At 46.4% G+C, this 18,507-nt stretch overlaps 2 protein-coding genes across 3 annotated transcripts in view; one reads left to right on the top strand and one right to left on the bottom strand.

The window, feature by feature from the left end:
- Positions 1 to 1,924: 1,924 nt before the first annotated feature.
- LOC120431080 (uncharacterized) overlaps positions 1,925 to 18,507 on the top strand; it is a 19,539-nt gene continuing 2,956 nt past the window's right edge. Inside the window, exons 1-7 of one of the 2 annotated variants that reach the window (XM_052706151.1) lie at positions 1,925 to 2,076; positions 2,382 to 2,698; positions 8,470 to 11,798; positions 13,931 to 14,100; positions 14,160 to 14,241; positions 14,301 to 14,546; positions 14,605 to 15,087. In XM_052706151.1, coding sequence (XP_052562111.1) covers positions 2,440 to 2,698; positions 8,470 to 11,798; positions 13,931 to 14,100; positions 14,160 to 14,241; positions 14,301 to 14,546; positions 14,605 to 15,087 — 4,569 coding nt within the window. In that variant the 5' untranslated portion in view covers positions 1,925 to 2,076; positions 2,382 to 2,439. Of the gene's footprint in view, positions 2,097 to 2,381; positions 2,699 to 8,469; positions 11,799 to 13,930; positions 14,101 to 14,159; positions 14,242 to 14,300; positions 14,547 to 14,604; positions 15,088 to 18,507 lie in introns of both variants that reach the window. The other variant, XM_052706154.1, reaches the window with a different exon arrangement.
- Positions 5,066 to 6,321, bottom strand: LOC120431081 (uncharacterized). The gene has a single exon (XM_039596235.2). It carries the CDS (start codon positions 6,319 to 6,321, stop codon positions 5,266 to 5,268), a length of 1,056 nt encoding a protein of 351 aa, XP_039452169.1. The 3' UTR covers positions 5,066 to 5,265.

Genomic DNA, 18,507 nt, shown 5'->3' with positions numbered 1-18,507 from the left:
AGAGAGCGGGTAGTGTTCGCTCGCGAATGGTTGCCTGCTCCAGTCGGCAAAGATTCATTCGGTGATGAGTGAGTGATTTCTGATCTTTGAACTGAAAATCAGGACCCTTGATTATAAGTTTACCAAAAATGTGAAACATTTCACTGAAGTATTTCACAGGCGTCCGATGCACCGGGAGGACAAAGCAGAAATGTGTGGTTTCGATTTCCTTAAATTCCAGCAAATTTTTATACAAAATATCGATTGTTTTGATGTTAACAGCTTATTTGAGACTAAAAGATTGCCATTCACTAACATTTCAGTCCAAATTTGTGCGGTTCATAAGCAAAATCGAGTGTCCGGAATTCGAAGCAAAAGTGTCCGGATTTAGAATCAGCTTTTATCAGTGTCCGGGATTCGAAGCACAACAAGTCATTTTAATTTTAAAATTCTGATGAAAAATTGTTACAAAAGGCATTTTTTGCATGCGTTCTCTTAAAACTGACTGTTTATACTACATCTTGATGATATTTCTACATTTCCAACATGTTGCATGATTTTTGCAAGCTATAACAAAAATGCTACTTAGTGTCCGGATTTCGAATCATGACGTGAGTTGCAGATTTTAAAAGTTCATTAAATTTCCCATAACATGACATGTCTCACGATTTTTGACAGTTGAGTAACGGAAAATAGCAGCGATTTTCAAACTATTTTTCTATGATTTTTTTTTATTTTTGAATACGCCATCAAATTGGGCGTCCAATTCTACAAAAAAGTCCCATTAACGACAAATTTCTATCTCTTCACGGATTCGAGCTACAAATCACAAAAAAACGTGTCTTTGTAAAAATACAGAAAAACGTAAGGGGTCGTACCGCCCAACGCCCAACAACCACAGGGAGCTTTAAATGGATTTTAAAATCAATCTTGAGAAATTAGTATCGCGACTTTTCTTGACAGAAAGTCTCTTCTTCAACAGCTCAATCCAATTTGGCCAAAGTTGATATATCGGTAAATATCGTCTTGTCAATTCAATTCAGAAATTGCACATTATTATAAAACCCTTTTACATAAAATAAAAATTAACGATGGGCTCAAGGACCCAACATCCTGTTTTTAAGGCGAATTACTAGGACTAAAATGCATAAAAAATGATTTTTTATTTTCTGCTCTGAAATTAAACCAATGCACAGTGGGAAAAAAGGGCCCAAAAAATTACCGCAACATCATTTCGGGCAAACCATTGATTGCTATACACCAAAAGCTTAGTTTTTGCACCAGGAACAATAATCCGATGAAAAATCGCACTGCACGGACCGGTGGCCGGAGTACAAGCCACCGGAAGATTCAGATTTTTGTTCCTGGTGCAAAAACGAAGCTTTTGGTGTATAGCAATTGATGGTTTGCGCGAAATCATGTTGCGGTAATTTGTTGGGTCCCTTTTTCCCACTGTGCAATGCAGTAATAGACAAAAAATCATTGTTTCATTAAATTTAAAAAAAAATGTTTGAGTAGCAAGACAAAATTGCGCTACGCAATTTATCGTCTGCCCTTAATTTTCCCGTTTTTCCCATTCTCTCTGCTTTCTCCCCCCAAGTCCACCACACGAAAGCTTGCAAGTTGCTGTACGTGGTGAAAAGCTCACTCTACTGAGGTGAACTTGGTGGACTGCTGTATCAACAAATCAAAATGGAGTATGATGGTTGATCGGTTTCCAACATTGCTGTAGTAAAATGATTTTTATTCTTGTGTATAGTGAAAATTTGCTCATTATTTTTAAAAATGAATGGATTAATTTCATCAGAACTATGAAATTGACTACAAAATATCTTGAACCCAGCTTTGTTTTTGTATTGTACGCTCTTTTCAAATGCTAACCTCGCAATTCTGACAGCGCTCTCTGTCTTCTCCTTCGCCCACCCCCACCGCACTCGCTGTCAAAACAGAAAACAACTGATGCGTTTTGGTTGTTGTTGCTTTTTGTTCGACCGCGGCCCGAGAGGAGCACCCAGTTTTCATCTGTCAACTTTTTTCCGCAGGAACGGTCGGGACGTCCGAGAACGGAGTGAAAAACTGCTAAATTTTGCTGAAAATGTGAGTTTTCGCGTTCGAAGGTGTGCTATTTTCGTCGTTCGATTGATTTGCACGCTGGTGGCGGTGAATTTGCGGCCGGATTTTGGGTGTGATTCGGGTTGGGAAGCCTTTTTCTAACTTCTTTTTTTTTTGCTGACCCCGATTTGGGTGGGGGAAGAAGGTAGAAAAGGGCTGCTGAAGGAAGAGAGTGACAAAGTTTGATGAGATTTTTTGTTGGCTTTTGCTTGCTTTTGTCGTCTGGTTTTACCCCACAGGTAGTGAGTTAAGGCGACGTAAAATAATTCCGATTTATGTTGTTGTTCCAGATAAAATCAACGCAAAACGGGACGGTTCAGAGCGAGGACAAAGAAGAACCTCTCGAGGATGGCATCCCTGAAGGATTGGGACGTGCTCCGGTTGACGACGTTGATTACGAACGTGGACGCGAAGCTGTCGGCGAGCACCAAGACCGATGGGGACTTTCAGATTCTTTGTTTAGTCCGGAGGAACGATCAGATTCTGTTCCGGTACATCGATGGGAAGGGGGAGGTGCACTTGATGCTGATTTGCTGGTTCGCCGAGAACCGAAAGTGCATTCAGGACATTTCGTTTGATACCACGGGAAGCTGGCTGCTGGTGTTTTGTAAGTATTATTCGACTGCAAGTCAGCTGCTCAGCAGTTGTTATTAGTTATTTCATTTTATGCCCGATTTTTATTTTAACATAGAAGAAGCAATTGAAAACTTTTAAATTTCAACAATAAGGGGGGGGGGAGGGGGTTCCAGGTGATGTAAAAAGGAAAAGGATTGGAAACTTGGTACTTGGAACGTTCGAACTCTCTAAAATCTCCAACTGATGGTCTTTGTGCTCAGGAGCTGCACAGAGCACAGAGCAAGAATTCACGCTGGTGGATCCCATCGCCAACACTTCATTCAAGTACCAAATCTACAGTGACGGCGAAAAGGCTATGTATGAGGTCGGTTTCGTAGTGATTGGCGATCAGAAGAACCGAGTCATCAAGTGGAAACAAGTGAATTACCGGATCTGCGTGTTGAGAATAAAGGGCAAATTCTTCAACTACAGTCTGATCAACATCTACGCGTCGACGAACGACGCTTTCTACGAGCGTCTCGACAATACCTATGGAGAACGCCCAAGACACGACGTGAAAATAGTCATCGGTGATGCAAACGCGCAGGTCGGAAGGAAAGCCTTCTTCCATCCTGTAAGAGGAATGACTTGCTGGAGCACCTTCTTCGCTCGCAATAACATCCGAGGCACACCTGCCCAGTCACACAATAATCTAGCAGAGCTGGTTCTGCCACAATTCTGCTAGAACGGTAGAACATTTCTGCTAGAATGCTGTTAGAATATCCAGCTCTGTAAGAACTCTGCTAGAATCCTGCTAGAACGTCGTGACTGTGAGGATAGCCCTCTAGAGCATCGTGAACAAAACTGTTACGGAACTGATCGGCAAGACCAATGGTTGGTTCAACGCGGAGTGCCAACGAGTGACGGACGAGAAGAACACGGCTAGTAGACGTATGCTGGCGAAAAGTACGCGGCCATACTGTGGTGCGTTAAGAAGTTACGAGAAACGAAGCCACCGCCGAAAAGTAAGGGAGTGCGACGGAAGGATATTTGCCGAAGCTCAAGCACAATAGGTACAACGTAAACGATAAGCGGAGGTTTTACGCAACTGTCAACGGTGTAAGAACGATCCTGTCATGCGTTATGACTAGGAAAATTAGCTGTTGGCAGATATTGTGATTTCGGAGATAAATCGAATTACGAGCGCCACTCTCAGGGTACCTGCGAAAAAATCTAACCAATCCTCTTTTTGAGTGTACTGACTTGGTGCGTCAAATGTCACTGCAAAATATAAACAAACAAAAAGTCACAAATAAAACTTGCAGCAATGTCGCTTTCGGAAATTGAGTAAGTTTGTTTAAATTTCTAATTTATACAGTTATATTTAATTTACGTACTGTTAAATAAGATAATTTAATAGAATTTTTAATTTTTCCAGTGGAAACTACAATCCGCTCCAGCCGGATTCGGAAGGAAGCTACGAAGAAGTTGAGCATTTGCTCGAAGAGGAGAAGGAGGAGGAAGACGATACGGGTGCAATTGATTACAACCCCTTCTCGGATGACGATGAGCAAGAGGATCTGGCCGAGGAAGATCCGCAGCCTGTGGCAGAGTGCTCGAAGTCGAAGAGGCCCAGATGCGAAAAACTCTTCTCCTTCAATGCTGTGTTCTGTCAAAAGCTGTTCCGGAACCAGCTCAGACCCAAAGAAAATTCGTCGACCAGAGTCGTTGGGGATTCGATTGAGGACGTTATTGAGTGTCTTTGGGATACAGGAAAGGATCTGATCAAACGGCAAGTTGTCTTCCAAGACAACGTCCCCAAATGGGCCGTCGATGAGAAACCCAAATTCGATGACGTGGGAAAGTTTTTCCTTTTGCAAGACATGAATGCTCGGAAGACTTACGGCATTGAAAATCTCACTGCAAGATTGCTGCAAAGGTGGCGCGACCAATCGATAAAGATTTTTGTTTTCGCGTACTCTCTGGACGTAGAAAACAAGAACCAATTCAACGATGTGTTGAAACATTTAATCACTCCCAGCAAACCTGACCGTGCAGGGGCAAACTCAATGCGAGACGAATCGGCTCTGGCGAACGAGCTGCAAGAGGGACACCTCCACCTAGAAGGCCACTTTAGTTCGTGGTTGCTGTGGGCCAGTGTCATTCATGCTGCCCCCGCCCACGAGCAAGAAGGTATGAAGATGGCACCGAACCCTCCAGCAACAATCTCCAAGTATTTTCGATGGGTGGGGGTCTCAGAGGCAGCACGCTTAGATGGTGTGCATCGAGGGATGGTTGTGGCCAACACGATCAACTCCCGGAACTTGCGACAGATACGAGAGCTCAAAATGGAATTTTCTACAGCTATGGTTGTTCTCCAGGGGGCTTTCAAGTAATGTAATGGAAGCGGAGGCGGAAGCAAGCAGTGGAATCGTTTCCGCAATGGAGACTGTGATGCAACCGGAGGAGAGTGAATTAAGCCAGCAATTGGCCGCCGAAGTCACCAATTGCTTCGATGATCAACATGCTTAAGGATTGCTTCGTGATAGTATTACATTCGTGGAATAAATAAACTGGAGGGATTTGGTATTGTTTCTTTATTTTTGTTTAACTTATTCTTCATGGTAGAATATTGAGTCCAAATTGCTTCGGATCTTGTCCCATCCCTTTCTCCGGCAAAAAAGTTCCTCCGGCATAATAGCCACAGTGCTCGAAAAGTCGCAAACACGGGTAAATTTTGAAACGGTTCACCGCATCGAGAACTTCATGCATCACGGGAACATTCTGCCGGTGCTGCCGCTGCAAATCCTTCTTAATCAAACCGAAAACTACTTCCAGCGGATTAAAAAATGGACAATAAGCCGGAAGAAATATAGGCACAATGCCAATTGTCCTCAGATATTTGACGATGTGACGATCACAGTGGATCTTGGCCCCGTCCAAGATCCATACGGAGTGGAATCCCGGATAGCGCTGAACTTTTTTGTTTTTGAGGGCAAATGTACGGCAGCACTCAAAGAATTTAACCCTAGTAAAAGTGCCTTCAGTCCAGAAACTATCCAGCATTCCACCGGAACCCAGAAAGCAAAGCATAGATGCACGAGGCTTGCGGCAGAATTCTCCACGATAAATCACCTTCTGGCCAACGATTCCGTACCCCTTGGTCCGCAGCATGTCACGGTTGTCAAAGCTCACCTCATCCAGAAAGACAAGATTGAACAGGTCCCACGGGAACGAGAGCAGCTCTTTGACGTAACGGACAATTTCGTCCTGACGAATTTGAATTGCACGCCGTTCTATTCGCTTCCACGACATTCCAGCCTCGTGTAATATGGCCCACACGGATGATACGCTTATCGAAACTTTGAACATCCGCTGGAACATTGCTTGTGCTTCGTCGAGGAACAGAATCGGGTGCTGATTGTACAGTTCGACTAGCCATGTCCGCATTTCGGCACCGAACTTTTTGTAGACTTGTACCCGTTTCTTTCTGTTGACTGCACCGGTCTGTTCGTACTTCGCGAACCACTCAGTAATCGTTGATTGAGCTTTTCCGTAGATTTCCGCCAGTTTCTTTTTGGACATTCCCAGGAAAAAATAACCGTACAAGGCATGATAAATCGTATTTGTGCTGGCATGTTGACGCCGGACATTCTGGATAATGAGGTTGGCCATTTCTGTTGGTGAAGTGACCGTTTATTTTATGAAAAATAACATAAAAATAAAAATAATAATAGAAAATACCTGTTACAATTGGGTCCTAAAATGAAGCTTAGATTGCTGATATCATTGTTCACAGCGATAAAGCTTATTTTTCTGAGTACAATGACCCTTTGTTCGACCATAAAGAGCTTAAAATGGATTTTTAAATCAATTTTGAAAAATTAACCTCGCGGTCCTTCTTGACAGAAAAGCTCTTACTTGACAGGTCGTTCCAAGGGGACCATAGTTGATCCATCGAAAAAATGTTGTCTTGTCAAAAAAAAAAATTGCATTAAAATGAAAAAGAGTGATCAGAAATGGTTTTTAATCGTGTTTTTTACCGTTGTACATAAAAATTGGCATAGGGCTTTAGTACCCAATTGAAAATCACCTCGAGCAAAATCAAGAACGAAAAACCAAAACAAACCGGCCTACACACTGATTGGGAATCGTGCATTTCAGTTTGACAGAAAAAGGGAAAGTGTGATTCGTCGCGAGAGTTGTTCTCGTTCAATTCGGTTTAGTGCCGCGGCGATAATAAGACTTGAGAAGCGGCTAGCTAGAAGGAGCCCTTTCAAAAGCTAGTGAGTAGTGAGACACGAGAGGGTATCGCCAAGGACAGGATAAACAAATAACTGAATTCCGTAACGAAAAACAGCATTCGACCGTCTGGTTAGACGGGCTCATCACCTCAATTTACAAGAAGTGACAAAGACACACTCTTGCGCGAGACGTCGCCGCAAACGGTTGTGCTGCTGTCAGTGTTGCGTGTTTCTGATTCGTTGCGCGGCAAAGTGCTTACGGATGGAGGTGTAAAAATCCTCCGATGGGGACGAGTTTCGTTCCGTAAACGTAACACGGAAGCAAAAGAAGGCCAGCGACGGAGCCGTTGTCGGAAATGGCCAAGAGGAAAATCTTTTCAGCAATAACAAGTTCAGCACGCAGGTGGAGAACAACAACAATCACAACCAAGTTACAAGCCGTTTGGGATAAAAATGCTGTCTCTCCGAGAACCGTTTTGAAACCACGTTGGCCCACTTGATTGTGAACAAAGAAGAGTTCTATACCCACGAGAGACGAAGCGAGCGGCATCTCCGCGTCTTGGTCAGAGGACTCCCACCGACTTCACCAGAATACGCCAAGAAGGACCTTAAGGAATCGCACAACCTGAATGCTGTGGAGGTGCACGCCATCAAAAGAAAAGGACAGTTTACCTCATCGGAGGAAACCCCTTACATTGTTACGCTCCCCATTGTTACGCAGGGGTACACCAAACTCAAGCAGATAAATGAAATCAAGCGCTTGAAAGCATTTCACATCCGGTGGGAGGCCTACCAAACAAGTGGCCGAACGGGACCCAGTGCAGAAACTGCTTGCAACTGGGTCATGGAACCAGGAACTGGCACCTCAAAGGGAGGTGCAACAACTGTGGGAGTCCCCACAAGACGGTCGAGTGCAAAGACAAAGAAGCCGAGCTGAAGCGGCTGCCGGCGCAGTCCTGGACGTAAAACCAAAGGATCGCCCTCGACCCAGAGGATGCAGTCAAGAAAATACTGGCATCGGGCGCCCGTGCTACCCCCAAGGCTGAAGGAGAGGAGGTGTTCTACAGTTTGGTTGAGCTGTGGTACATTTTCTCCGAGTATAGCGTCAGGTTCAAGACCTGAAAGACCCACTTGGACCAAGTAACCCTCGTCAGTTACATGATCTCGAAGTATAAAATGTAAGGAGTTGTTTTTGGTATGTATTATATTAGTTATTGACCGATCCTTGGTCCTAACCTGTCGCAGCACCTAAGAGGACCACAATCCTCAACTCAGCAGGTTGGTCAACTGTTTGTTATAGCGTTGGAGAGTGCTGAGGGAAACTGCGAAGATCGGACTGACTATCCCACCACACGCACAGATATTTGCTCAGAATTTGATTCAGAGTCGATATGTATACGTGAAGGTGGGTCTAGGAGGTATAATTAGGAAGTTAATTTTCTGAGTGATTGTATAGCCTTTCTTCAGTGAGGAAGGTAACAATTATGTTTGACCACCTTTAGTTAAAACTGTTTTACTTCAAAAAATGCTTTGTTTCATTTGTGTATAGTTAAATTTTGTTTTCTCCTAATTCCCGCAGGCTACGACAACACGCTCCACATCGTTCCCGCCCTTTCGATCTGCGACAAGTCCAAACCGGCGGACGCCACCTTCAACACGGACGAAATCACCTCCTTCATCGTCCCGTTCATCGGCCCGCACGAGTGCCCAAACCCACAAACATGCCCCAACAATTCGCACAACCTTTCGACGAGCGCCTCCTCGGTGGGCTCGCATCGCTCCTCGATCGCCTCCAACGGCAGTTCAAAGTCAAGCAGCTTGAGCTCGGAACTGCCGGCAGCGCCCGTCTCCGCCATGAAGCGGTCCGACTCGTGCTACACGACGCACAAGATTGACGAGATCTACTCGCTGAACAGCATCTACAACAAGCTACAGGAGGGCGGCGAGCAGGAAAAGCAGGACGTCGCTGCGACAACGCCCATTGCCATGAAGACGATCGAGAACTTTTTCGAGAAGGAAGTGGGTGGGGCGAGCAGTCCGGGCCAGGAGTGTCCGACGAGCGGGACGCTCAGTTCGAGCATCGAGTCGACGGTGTCGGCGTCGTGTCCGTATCCGACGTGCTGCAGCTGGTGGAAGACGTTGACGAATGAACCGCGGGCGATTCTGGGCTATTCGGATGGGTCGATTTGCGTGGTAGCGCTGACGCCGAATTGTCCCTTTTTGGGGAATACGAACTGTGAGCGCGGGTCGATCGAGAAGTTGGTGATCTGTCAAGACAATAGCATGGAGACGATCAGCTTGATGATTAATACTTCGACGAAAGAGCAGTGGAAGCTGCTGTTGGAGCAGAACTCGATCAAGTACGTGTTCCCGGGGGACATTTCGCCGACGTCGAGTCAAGAGTTGAAGGCGGAGATGTTGAAGTCGTTTGGGGATGAGCGATCCGACTCGGGGACGATTGACGACTGGCAGATTGTGGTATCGCTGCCGAGGGAGGGCGATCAACAGCAGGACGTGGCTGGGGAGAAGGGATCTAGTCCGAGCGGATCGGAACCACAGTCGAGTGACGACTTTGAGAAGGTTGAGGGTGAGGGGACGTCTGGGGAAGATCAGCAGAGTTCGCTGCCGAAGCTGTTTCCAGCGGCACGAGCTCGGTTGATGTCGCTGCGCGACTTGGGAGCCAAGAAGATCGGCACGTTGAAGCTAAAGCTGTCGGAGAGCCGGAGTAAAATGAAGGAAAAGGAGCGGGTAAAGGAGCAGACCGCGAACTTGGCGGTGATGGAGCTTCCCGGCATGTATCCGGAGATTCTGACGACCCCGGCCGGACCGTACTTCGTGGTCCAGTACATGGACGGTAAATATCTGCTTAGCGCACTGCACTCCTACTCGGACACCCTGTCCGTACACAGCATGGACATCAGCCTGATCCCGTTACATATCTACAAGGTGCCAAAGCAGTGCAAGACCACGGTCCTCACCAAGAACGTCATCTACGTGCAGCACAACCTCAGCCTAGCGTCCGGCAAGACCACGGAAAGCACCAACTCGTCCCCCGGCGAAGCGGCGTCCAACGCAGAGGAAGAAGCGTCGGTAGCTGCCGGAGATCGTCGCGGCACCGACAGCAGTATAGAAGATCTCAACAGCTCGCGGCAGGACGACGATCTGTCGACGGAGACGACCAACACGGACTCCGTGAATGCGGTGTCGGTCGTCAGCTGTCAGATGGCCGCAATGAAGATGGGTGATGACTGCGACTTTAACGAGCACGCCATGCTGGCGCTGTTCCAGTTTCCGGAAGAGAAGGTGCTGGCCATTCATCGGGTTAGTTCGCTCGGGGAGGAGGGCAAGGACGCGGAAGAGGTTAAACAGAACGCGACTGAGGATGGTGGTGACGGGAGATCTGTCTTCAATAAGTCAACCGTTTCAAACTATCTGAAGATGCAGCGAAGTCTCCGGATGGACAAGAAGTTGGAGACTAATGAGGCTCAGGTAATGGTTGGGGCGTTCCCGCGGGTAGAGTTCGATAAAGCCGTTGTCGTTACGGACAAGAACCTGTACTCGATCGAGTTGAACGACACAGCTCGTCAGCTGTTCCTCAAGCTAGCACACAAGTCCCTTTGGGCACCCTGCGAGGACTTTTGCACGACCTTTAACCTCCCGCTAGCAACCTGCGTAGAATACGCCGGCGACGTTCTGCTCAAACGTCGCAAAATCACCGAAGCCCTGATGACCTACAACGTGGCCAGGCTCTCCCCCATGAAGACCGCACTTAAACTAGCCCAAGTCAACGAGAACGGCGCCCTCATGAAGCTCTGCTCGATGGCCCTCCGTAACTCGCACATCATCAACAGTCAGTTCGTGATGCACGACGTCATGCGATTCCTCGTCGACGAGGCCCACCTCGGCAACGTCGTCTACGACTCGCTTATGAACCTCAACGCCAAGGTCTCCCTCAAACCCATCAACGCCGGCGCCCAGTGCAGCGACTACTCGTACGAAAACGACGACGTCTCCTGGGACGTCCAAATCTCAACCACGGCCCAGTTCCACCTCTCCAACCTCATGCTCCTAACCCTCTGCGAACGATGCGTCCAGGACAAGAACTACATCCCGCTGTGGAACTTTATCGTCACCAACAGCAAGTACCACACCAGCCTCGCTTGCATCGTCCTCGCCCATGGCAAACTCTATTCCTCGGCCGTCCTGCTCGCAATGACCCGCGGCACCTGCCTGGACGTGTTCTCCTGCCTGATCGGCATCTGGGAACAACTCTCCGACAACCACGCCGAAATGAATACCTACGTGTACAACCTCTCCAACGAACTCTTCATGGAAACCCTCATCTACCTGCAAGAGTACACCATCAACTACTTCGAAATGATCCGCACCTGTCTCGACACCTTCGACATCAATGTCCTCGAGCGGCTCATCCACCAGCTCAACCCCTTCCACCCCATCTACCGACCCCTCCTCCACAAACTCTCCAACCACGACAGCGCATCGCGCGAACTCGACAAAACCCTGCTCCTCTTCTGCAAGTCGCTCATCGAAACGTTCCTCGCCGTGTCGATCCGCGCCCAGCTGCTCAAGCTGCACACCTCCAACAGCTTCCTGAACGCCCTCCGTCACGTCCGTGTCCACTACGACGAACGCCTGGTAGAGATGCGCCTGCGGCAGTTTTCTCCCATCTCTGCCGGATTCTCGCACGCCGGTTGCGTCTTGAACAAGGTCGCGTACTTGTGGGGATCGAACGGGGTGAACTGTGCGCTGAGTAGGACGTCGCTGCAGGGAGATCCGCTCGGGGCGAACGGGTATCCGCCGCATGCGGCGTTCATCAAGCAGCTGGATCTGGAAGTGCTGGGCGTGCAGTGTGGCCGACTGCACACGCTGCTGCTGACGAGCAATGGGGTGAGTTTTGGGGTTATTGATTGTTTTTTTCTTTCGTTTCAGTTTTTACTTGGACAAGGAAAGAACACCGATTGGAGACTCGGAATAAAGAAATGCAAATCGCTACGTTTGGACGGATACGATTACGCTCTGTTGAACGAACTTAAACTCTAAGTCGAGATGGATTGGGCGGCGACCAACAACCGGATGTGTAGATTGAGGATTAAAGGCCGTTTCTTCAACAATCACCTCTTCAACGTACACTGCCCACATAGGGAATCATCCCAGACTAAGAAAAAGCGTTCTACGTGAAGCTTGAGCAGTAGTTCGACAGCTGTTGGCAAAGGGAGAGCGTCATCGAAGATATGAACGCCTGGATATTGGGCCAAATAACCTGCCCACCGTCACGAACGACAACGGCCAACGTTGCATCAACTCCGCAGCCTTCCAGAGGGATGGTAGTGCGGAGCACGTTCTTCCCCCCGGAAAGACATTCCCCTGGAATATCTGCACTCACTCCTGGTTGATGCAAGCATGCAATCAAAACTATCGGCCATGGGCAGTGCAGCGGAAGTCACACTGGGTAGTGCGATCCGAGTCAGTCGGAATGAATTGTTACGACGACGAGTGCCAATGGATTATCGCCGAGAAGAAAGCAGCTTACGACAAGAAGCGGCGACGAGAGGCAACATGAAACGATACAGGCAGGCTCGGAACCGGAAGGTCGCGGTTTTCATGCTCAAGACCGGCAGGAAGACCGAGGTTGTGGCCCCGCAAAGGCTTCGTGCTGCGAGCCGACGTGTGCCGTGACAACACGGGAAACCTGAGCGTGAAGCGAGGTGTTGGATAGGTGGAAGCAGTTCTTCAACGAGCACCTCAAAAATGATGATTCAAGCGGAGACGGCGTTGGAGTCAACCTTAGAGCACCCGCAGCTGATGAACAGTTCCCAGTACCTGATCTGGAGACGGTGAAGAGGAAGATCAGGAAGCTGAAAAATAACGGAGCTGCCGGCAAGGATCGGTTACCCGGTGAGCTCTTCAAATATGGAGGAGAGAAACTGGCGAGGGTTCTCCACAGTGTGATTTCGAAGATCTGCGAGGGGGAGAAACTTCCGGAGGAATTGACGGATGGTGTCGTGTGTCCCATCTAAAAAAAGGGCGATAAGCTGGACTGCGGCAACTACCGCGGCATTACGCTTATCAACACGGCCTACAAAATCCTCTTCCAGATCATCTGCCGTCGCCCCATGCAAGGAGGTTCGTAGGGCTTACCAAGCAGGCTTCACTGACGCGCGTGCTGTTACGGACCGACTATTTTGTCTCCGATAAATCCTCGAGAAATGTCTTGAGTACAACGTGTCCACACATCACATCTTTATCGATTTCAAAGTGGCCTATGATACGGACGACCGCGAGAAGCTCTGGCAGATTATGCACGAGAACAGGTTCCCGGATTCAGTGACTCGGCTGATCAAGGCTCCTTGTATGGTGTGAGCTGTCACGTGCGTGTTTTGGGGGAACTAGAACTCCAAAGTATTCCGGGACCACGCCGAAGGCTGCGGCAATGTGATGGCCTATCCTGTGCGCTGTTCATCATCGTCCTTGAAGGCATTAGTCGAAACGAGAGGCACGGTTTTGAACAAGTCCTACCAGTTGCTTGCCTTTGCCGATGACATCGACATTGTGGCAAGAAACCTGGAGATGGTGAAAGATGTCTTTATACGACTGAAGGTACAAGCAAGACGTTTAGGACTGGGCATGAAAACGACGAAGACGGCCACCCAAATCTAACTCCTCTAGCTGTGGATGATGATGAGTTGGATGAGGTGAGCGAGTTCGTGTACTTGGAATCGCTGTAACCGCCGACAACGACACCAGCAAAGAGATCCGGACTCGTTTTTTCGCTGGGAATCGTGCTTATTTTGGATTACCGAAAACTCTAACATCAGATCGAGTGCAACGCCGCGCGAAGCTGACGGTGTACAAAACACTGATTAGAACCGCTACAAACGATCTACGGTGAAGTGCAGATGTCTGATGGAGTATGGCGAAGACGCATGAACCATGAACTGCACGCGTTTCTTGAAGATCCCCCAAGCTTTAGAAGAATGGCAAAGACAGTGTCAACTTTATCTCTATCTCTTGCTCCTCAGATCTACTCGATGGGCGCCAACAACCTGGGTCAGCTCGGCATCGGAAGCCACGTAATAAACGCGCTGCAGCCGATGCTGGTACAGGCGCTGGACGGGAAGAACGTAACGCACATGTGTGCCGGCCAGTACCACAACGCCGTGATTGCCAACGGACTGCTCTACACTTGGGGGTTTGTGTAGTTTGTTGTGATTTATTGATTGTTGATTAATCGTTCAACAAATGTTTTAGTTGGGGCATTTTCGGACAACTGGGACACGGAACCGTCGCGGACTGTCCGAAGCCAAAGGTGGTCGAGTTCTTCCGGAAGAAGGTTTGTCTCTTGACTGAATCTAAAAACTTGATAAAAACCAAGTTTATGCTGTTTCACAGAACATTCAACAAATCGCACTTGGGCACGCACACACGTTGGTGCTCTGCAAGCAGGACGCCAACACGCGGAACGTCCTGTACGTGTTCGGATCCAACCACTACGGTCAGCTGGGTCTCGGTCAGGAGGACAAGTTCAACGTGACTGTGGACACCCGGAACGGAAAGTCGTTCGTGCTTTCGCTGGTACCTCGTCGGGTAGAGCTCGGTGAAGAAATCAGTCTCATCACCACAAAGTTGTTTGTAAACGTAAGTTTCTCCTGGATTTCTCCCAAAACCCATGAATTAAACGATTTCTCAATTCCAGCTCGTCCTAACCGCCAGCAACAAGCTGTACACGTGGGGAGCGTCCCCACAAGCGCTTCGCTTAGCCACCCAAGCCCGCAAGCGGGCCAAATCATCCCACAAGAGTCGTTCGGCTACGCCGAGCCACACAACTCAACAGCCTGCGAAGCAGGCAGAACCCGCAGTCACTACTGATCCTGCTCCGGCTGTCTCACCGACAGCTGCTACCTCTAGTCAGGCGGATGCCGAACCGTCGTCTTCGACTTTGGCAACGCCGGAAGATCAACCGCCGCAAGTGGCAAGCGGCGAGGAGAAGGATACGGTGCCCGTTGTTCCGATTCCGGACATCAAGATTGAGGATACCTCGGGGGATGAGCCGAAGCCGCCGACATCGGAGCAAGGAGAAGCGAAGCCGGCCGAAGCGGCGTCGGCTGGGGAAGAAATTGCCGAGCATCTGTATCCGGCTCAGGTCGATACGACGCTCGTGCAGGACGATATCGTGAGGGTGAGTACGCGAAGCATGATGATGGTTGCTGGGTGTTCATACGGAAGTGCTTGAATAAAGCTAAATTGTGATGATATTGCGTCGGTAGAAGATGAAGCATTCATTAGTAAAATTATTTACAAAACTGTAAAAATAGGGGTAAAACATTCTGTTTCGTCAAAATAACGTGCCAAAAAAACATAAACAATCGTAAACAATTTCATCAAAATTTCACAAAAATGTCTACAGATGCCAAATCTCAATCATGAAGGTGGTCTAGCTCTTCTGGACATACCTCGCCAAAAAATCACATAGAACAACCTCCAATGGTTAGATAAATTAGAATTATCTGACTCAGTTGCCAGCATCTTAAGCTTTCAATAGCTGTTAAATATATTTCGAATATCAAGCTACATACAGTTATTTCGATATAATTCAAATAGGTATGTTAACAAATTCATTACGAAGGACTCAAGGCTTAGTTCTTGATTCCCCGTCAAATTTGAGTGCCTGATAGTTTCGATACAGTGTTGCGGAATGAATTGTTTTTTTTTTTTTTTTTTGACGCGGAGTTTTGTTTTGTGAAAATGTTTCGGTCAAAATTGATTATATTAATCAAAGAGTCATGTGTACTTTTGTGAGCTTGTATCGTGTTAAAGAGTGAACCAACATAAGTTCCGGTGAGCTCTTTTAGGGGGTTTTCGTAAATCCCGATTTCCTGTTGAAGATGAAACCGCAGGATCGTATTCGTAGCTGTCATGGAAAATCTTCACAAGACGCTCGCCAGGATATGTGTCGAATCGGCATGAGGAAGATCAAGCTGTCCGTGATTGAGGACCCGCAGCTGGGCGTCCGGACCCCTGCGACCGAAAAACGTTCAGATGCTTTGAAGAAACCGATAAAGAGGGCTCCAGAAACTTGGTGAGATCTATCCAAACAGAAACTGCGACATTTTGCATACTTTTTAACCATTAAATACGCACTGATCTCATGTTTGCCTTATGAGATTGGAAGTCTAAAGATAGGTCGAGGACTCTTCTGGTTCTTGGTCTATGTTTGGGCGGGGCCAGACAATGCCCAATGACCTCGGAATTGGACCGCAAGGAGCTCTGTCATTCTGAAACGGGTCATTAGAAGCAGCGCGAGGGCTAACACCACCTAATGTCCGGGACTGCGATAAGCTGTATCAGCATAAATCAAGACTGATACAAATTATACTTTCCCATAATTTCGTAGCCGGCCTACGGATATTGGATTGGTTAAACACACAGACACAGACAGACTCAAGGCTTAGTTCTTATTGAAGTCCTTATTAGAAGAGGCAATTCAAGATTCTCGAGGATACGGAGAGGCAGCGTTTAAAAAAGGCATATATTGAATTGATTTATCAATACAAATTAGATAATCCGGTTGCTAGGGGAAATATACCCATTTTAAGCCTAATAAGCGGTCGTGTTTGAATGATGCTGGATAATCTGGAGTGTTCCTTGAAATTCACTAAAACCAAGTACACCAACGATTCGATCAACTTTTTGTGACTATTTCTGTTTATTTTCACTTTTTTTTAAGTTATGCTATTCCTTTAAGAAAAATTTAAAAAAATGTTTCTCAAATGCATTCTATTCAGTCGAGTGCATTGGGCCACGCCCATTTCCCTATTTTCAGCCTAGTTCTTTTTATCTTCCAGTACTCTTTTGGGTCTGCTTAGTGCTGCCAAAATCGGTGAAATTTTAAGCGAATACTCACGAAAAGTAGCATTTATAGAGAAAGTTTCCTGGCATCACTGGCAGCTTCCAACAGGCCCTGCTGGTGGTGTTGGTGGCCACCCTTTGTTCTTTATTTGGCTTCGCTTCTCGCTCGTTTTTCTTCAGCCTTCGATTGGAATGGGTCGTCTAAATTTGAAAGTCAAAAGACTTGGCGCGTTTGTTTTTTTATGGCGCTTGCTAATTATTTACATGTTTCGGGAAAATTTTTCAAGTGAGTGACTAACTAATGTGCAAAAGAACATGTTGCCGGTAGTTGGAAGCAATTTTATATCTTAAGCGCTTTGAATTCGTTAGCGCAAGTGAAAAGATATTGATGGAGACTTTCGTTAAGCAGTTAACCTCTCATCTTGCGTGTGGATGTGTGTGCCACCAAAATGATGAGAAATGGTCTCGCAAAATAGAAATTATGATCAACAGTGCATTAAATTTGATCCTTTTGGCCAGTAAATGGCATAAATTTGCGTGCTTACTTGAGGCGGTGCTGTTGCTGGTAAGTTTATAGCCTAAATAGTATTAATCGAGCATCAAACTCTTCATATGACGAAGATAGGTGTTTGATTTGAAAGGGTATATTTCCCCTATATGTTTTTTTTATTTCCTTGTTTTTAACAACAAATTCGAGTTCAGCTACCCCATTTCTGTCAAATCTGAGAAGTAAATTGTCTGTGACTTTACCAAATGAATATTCTCAATATTTTATCTCGTTGCGCTGCATCATATTTTTCACGAACTTTTTAAAAGATCAGCAGGACGTTTTGCATAAAAAAATGAATTAATTTTTAGAAATTTCTACGACATAAATTTATTTTTTTAATCTTTCTGCTCTCGGCAGCTCTAAAAATAGGTTTCAAGATTTCAGAAAAAAGTAATAAAAAAAAATCAAGTAAGTTATTCAAAACTTTTAAAAATAATTGTTTCTAGGTAGCCCCTTAGAGCCGTCTGGGCAAAAAGGGTCCTTTTCGGAAGCTAATAAATATTCAGCAAAAAATCCTAAAAATATGGTGTCTTCGAGAAAGTTGTTCGAAATTTAATGAAGGTTCTACATCTGAGAATTGATAAAGATTGGACGACTGTTGCGCCCTCCACAGGTAAAAAACTGAAACAGTTGCTTTTCTCCATACATTTTGACGATTTTTCCCATACAAACTTCAAGCGATTAGAGGGAGGGGTTCCCGTGGTCAGAATGATCTCAAATTTGGAATTTAGCCTAGTGATGGGTCAATCTATGATTTCAGGGGGTAGCGCCAAAAAAGCCCGGATTTGAACCACCCTATTTACAATGCCAAAATTGTCATCAAAGTTAGAAACCTTTTTTTTATTTTCATGAATTAAAAAGTCAAAATGCAAAATAAATAGGACGAGTGCAGAAACAATCATTTTTTGCAACGAGTTGAATACAAAATTTGAATTGGATTTTTTTCACTGATACGTTGTTTCTCCGCTTGAATGTTATTTGCCGTTATGATAAGTGGCTAACTCCAAAACAGTATCGAAAAGTATAACCTTTCGAAATAAGTTCAAAAATGTTAAACTTTACAGTACTGTTATTTTTGGCTATGAAAAGTAGACTGTTTCGTCATTCGAGAATGACAGGAGAAGTAATGGCATATCTACAATCACTTAGCTTAGAAAATTTGATTCTGAGTCGATAAGTATAAATGAAGGTGGGTCTAAG

Source organism: Culex pipiens, chromosome 1 (genome assembly GCF_016801865.2).
Source record: "Culex pipiens pallens isolate TS chromosome 1, TS_CPP_V2, whole genome shotgun sequence".
Lineage (NCBI taxonomy): Eukaryota > Metazoa > Arthropoda > Insecta > Diptera > Culicidae > Culex > Culex pipiens.
This window is presented reverse-complemented; position numbering and strand designations above follow the sequence as displayed.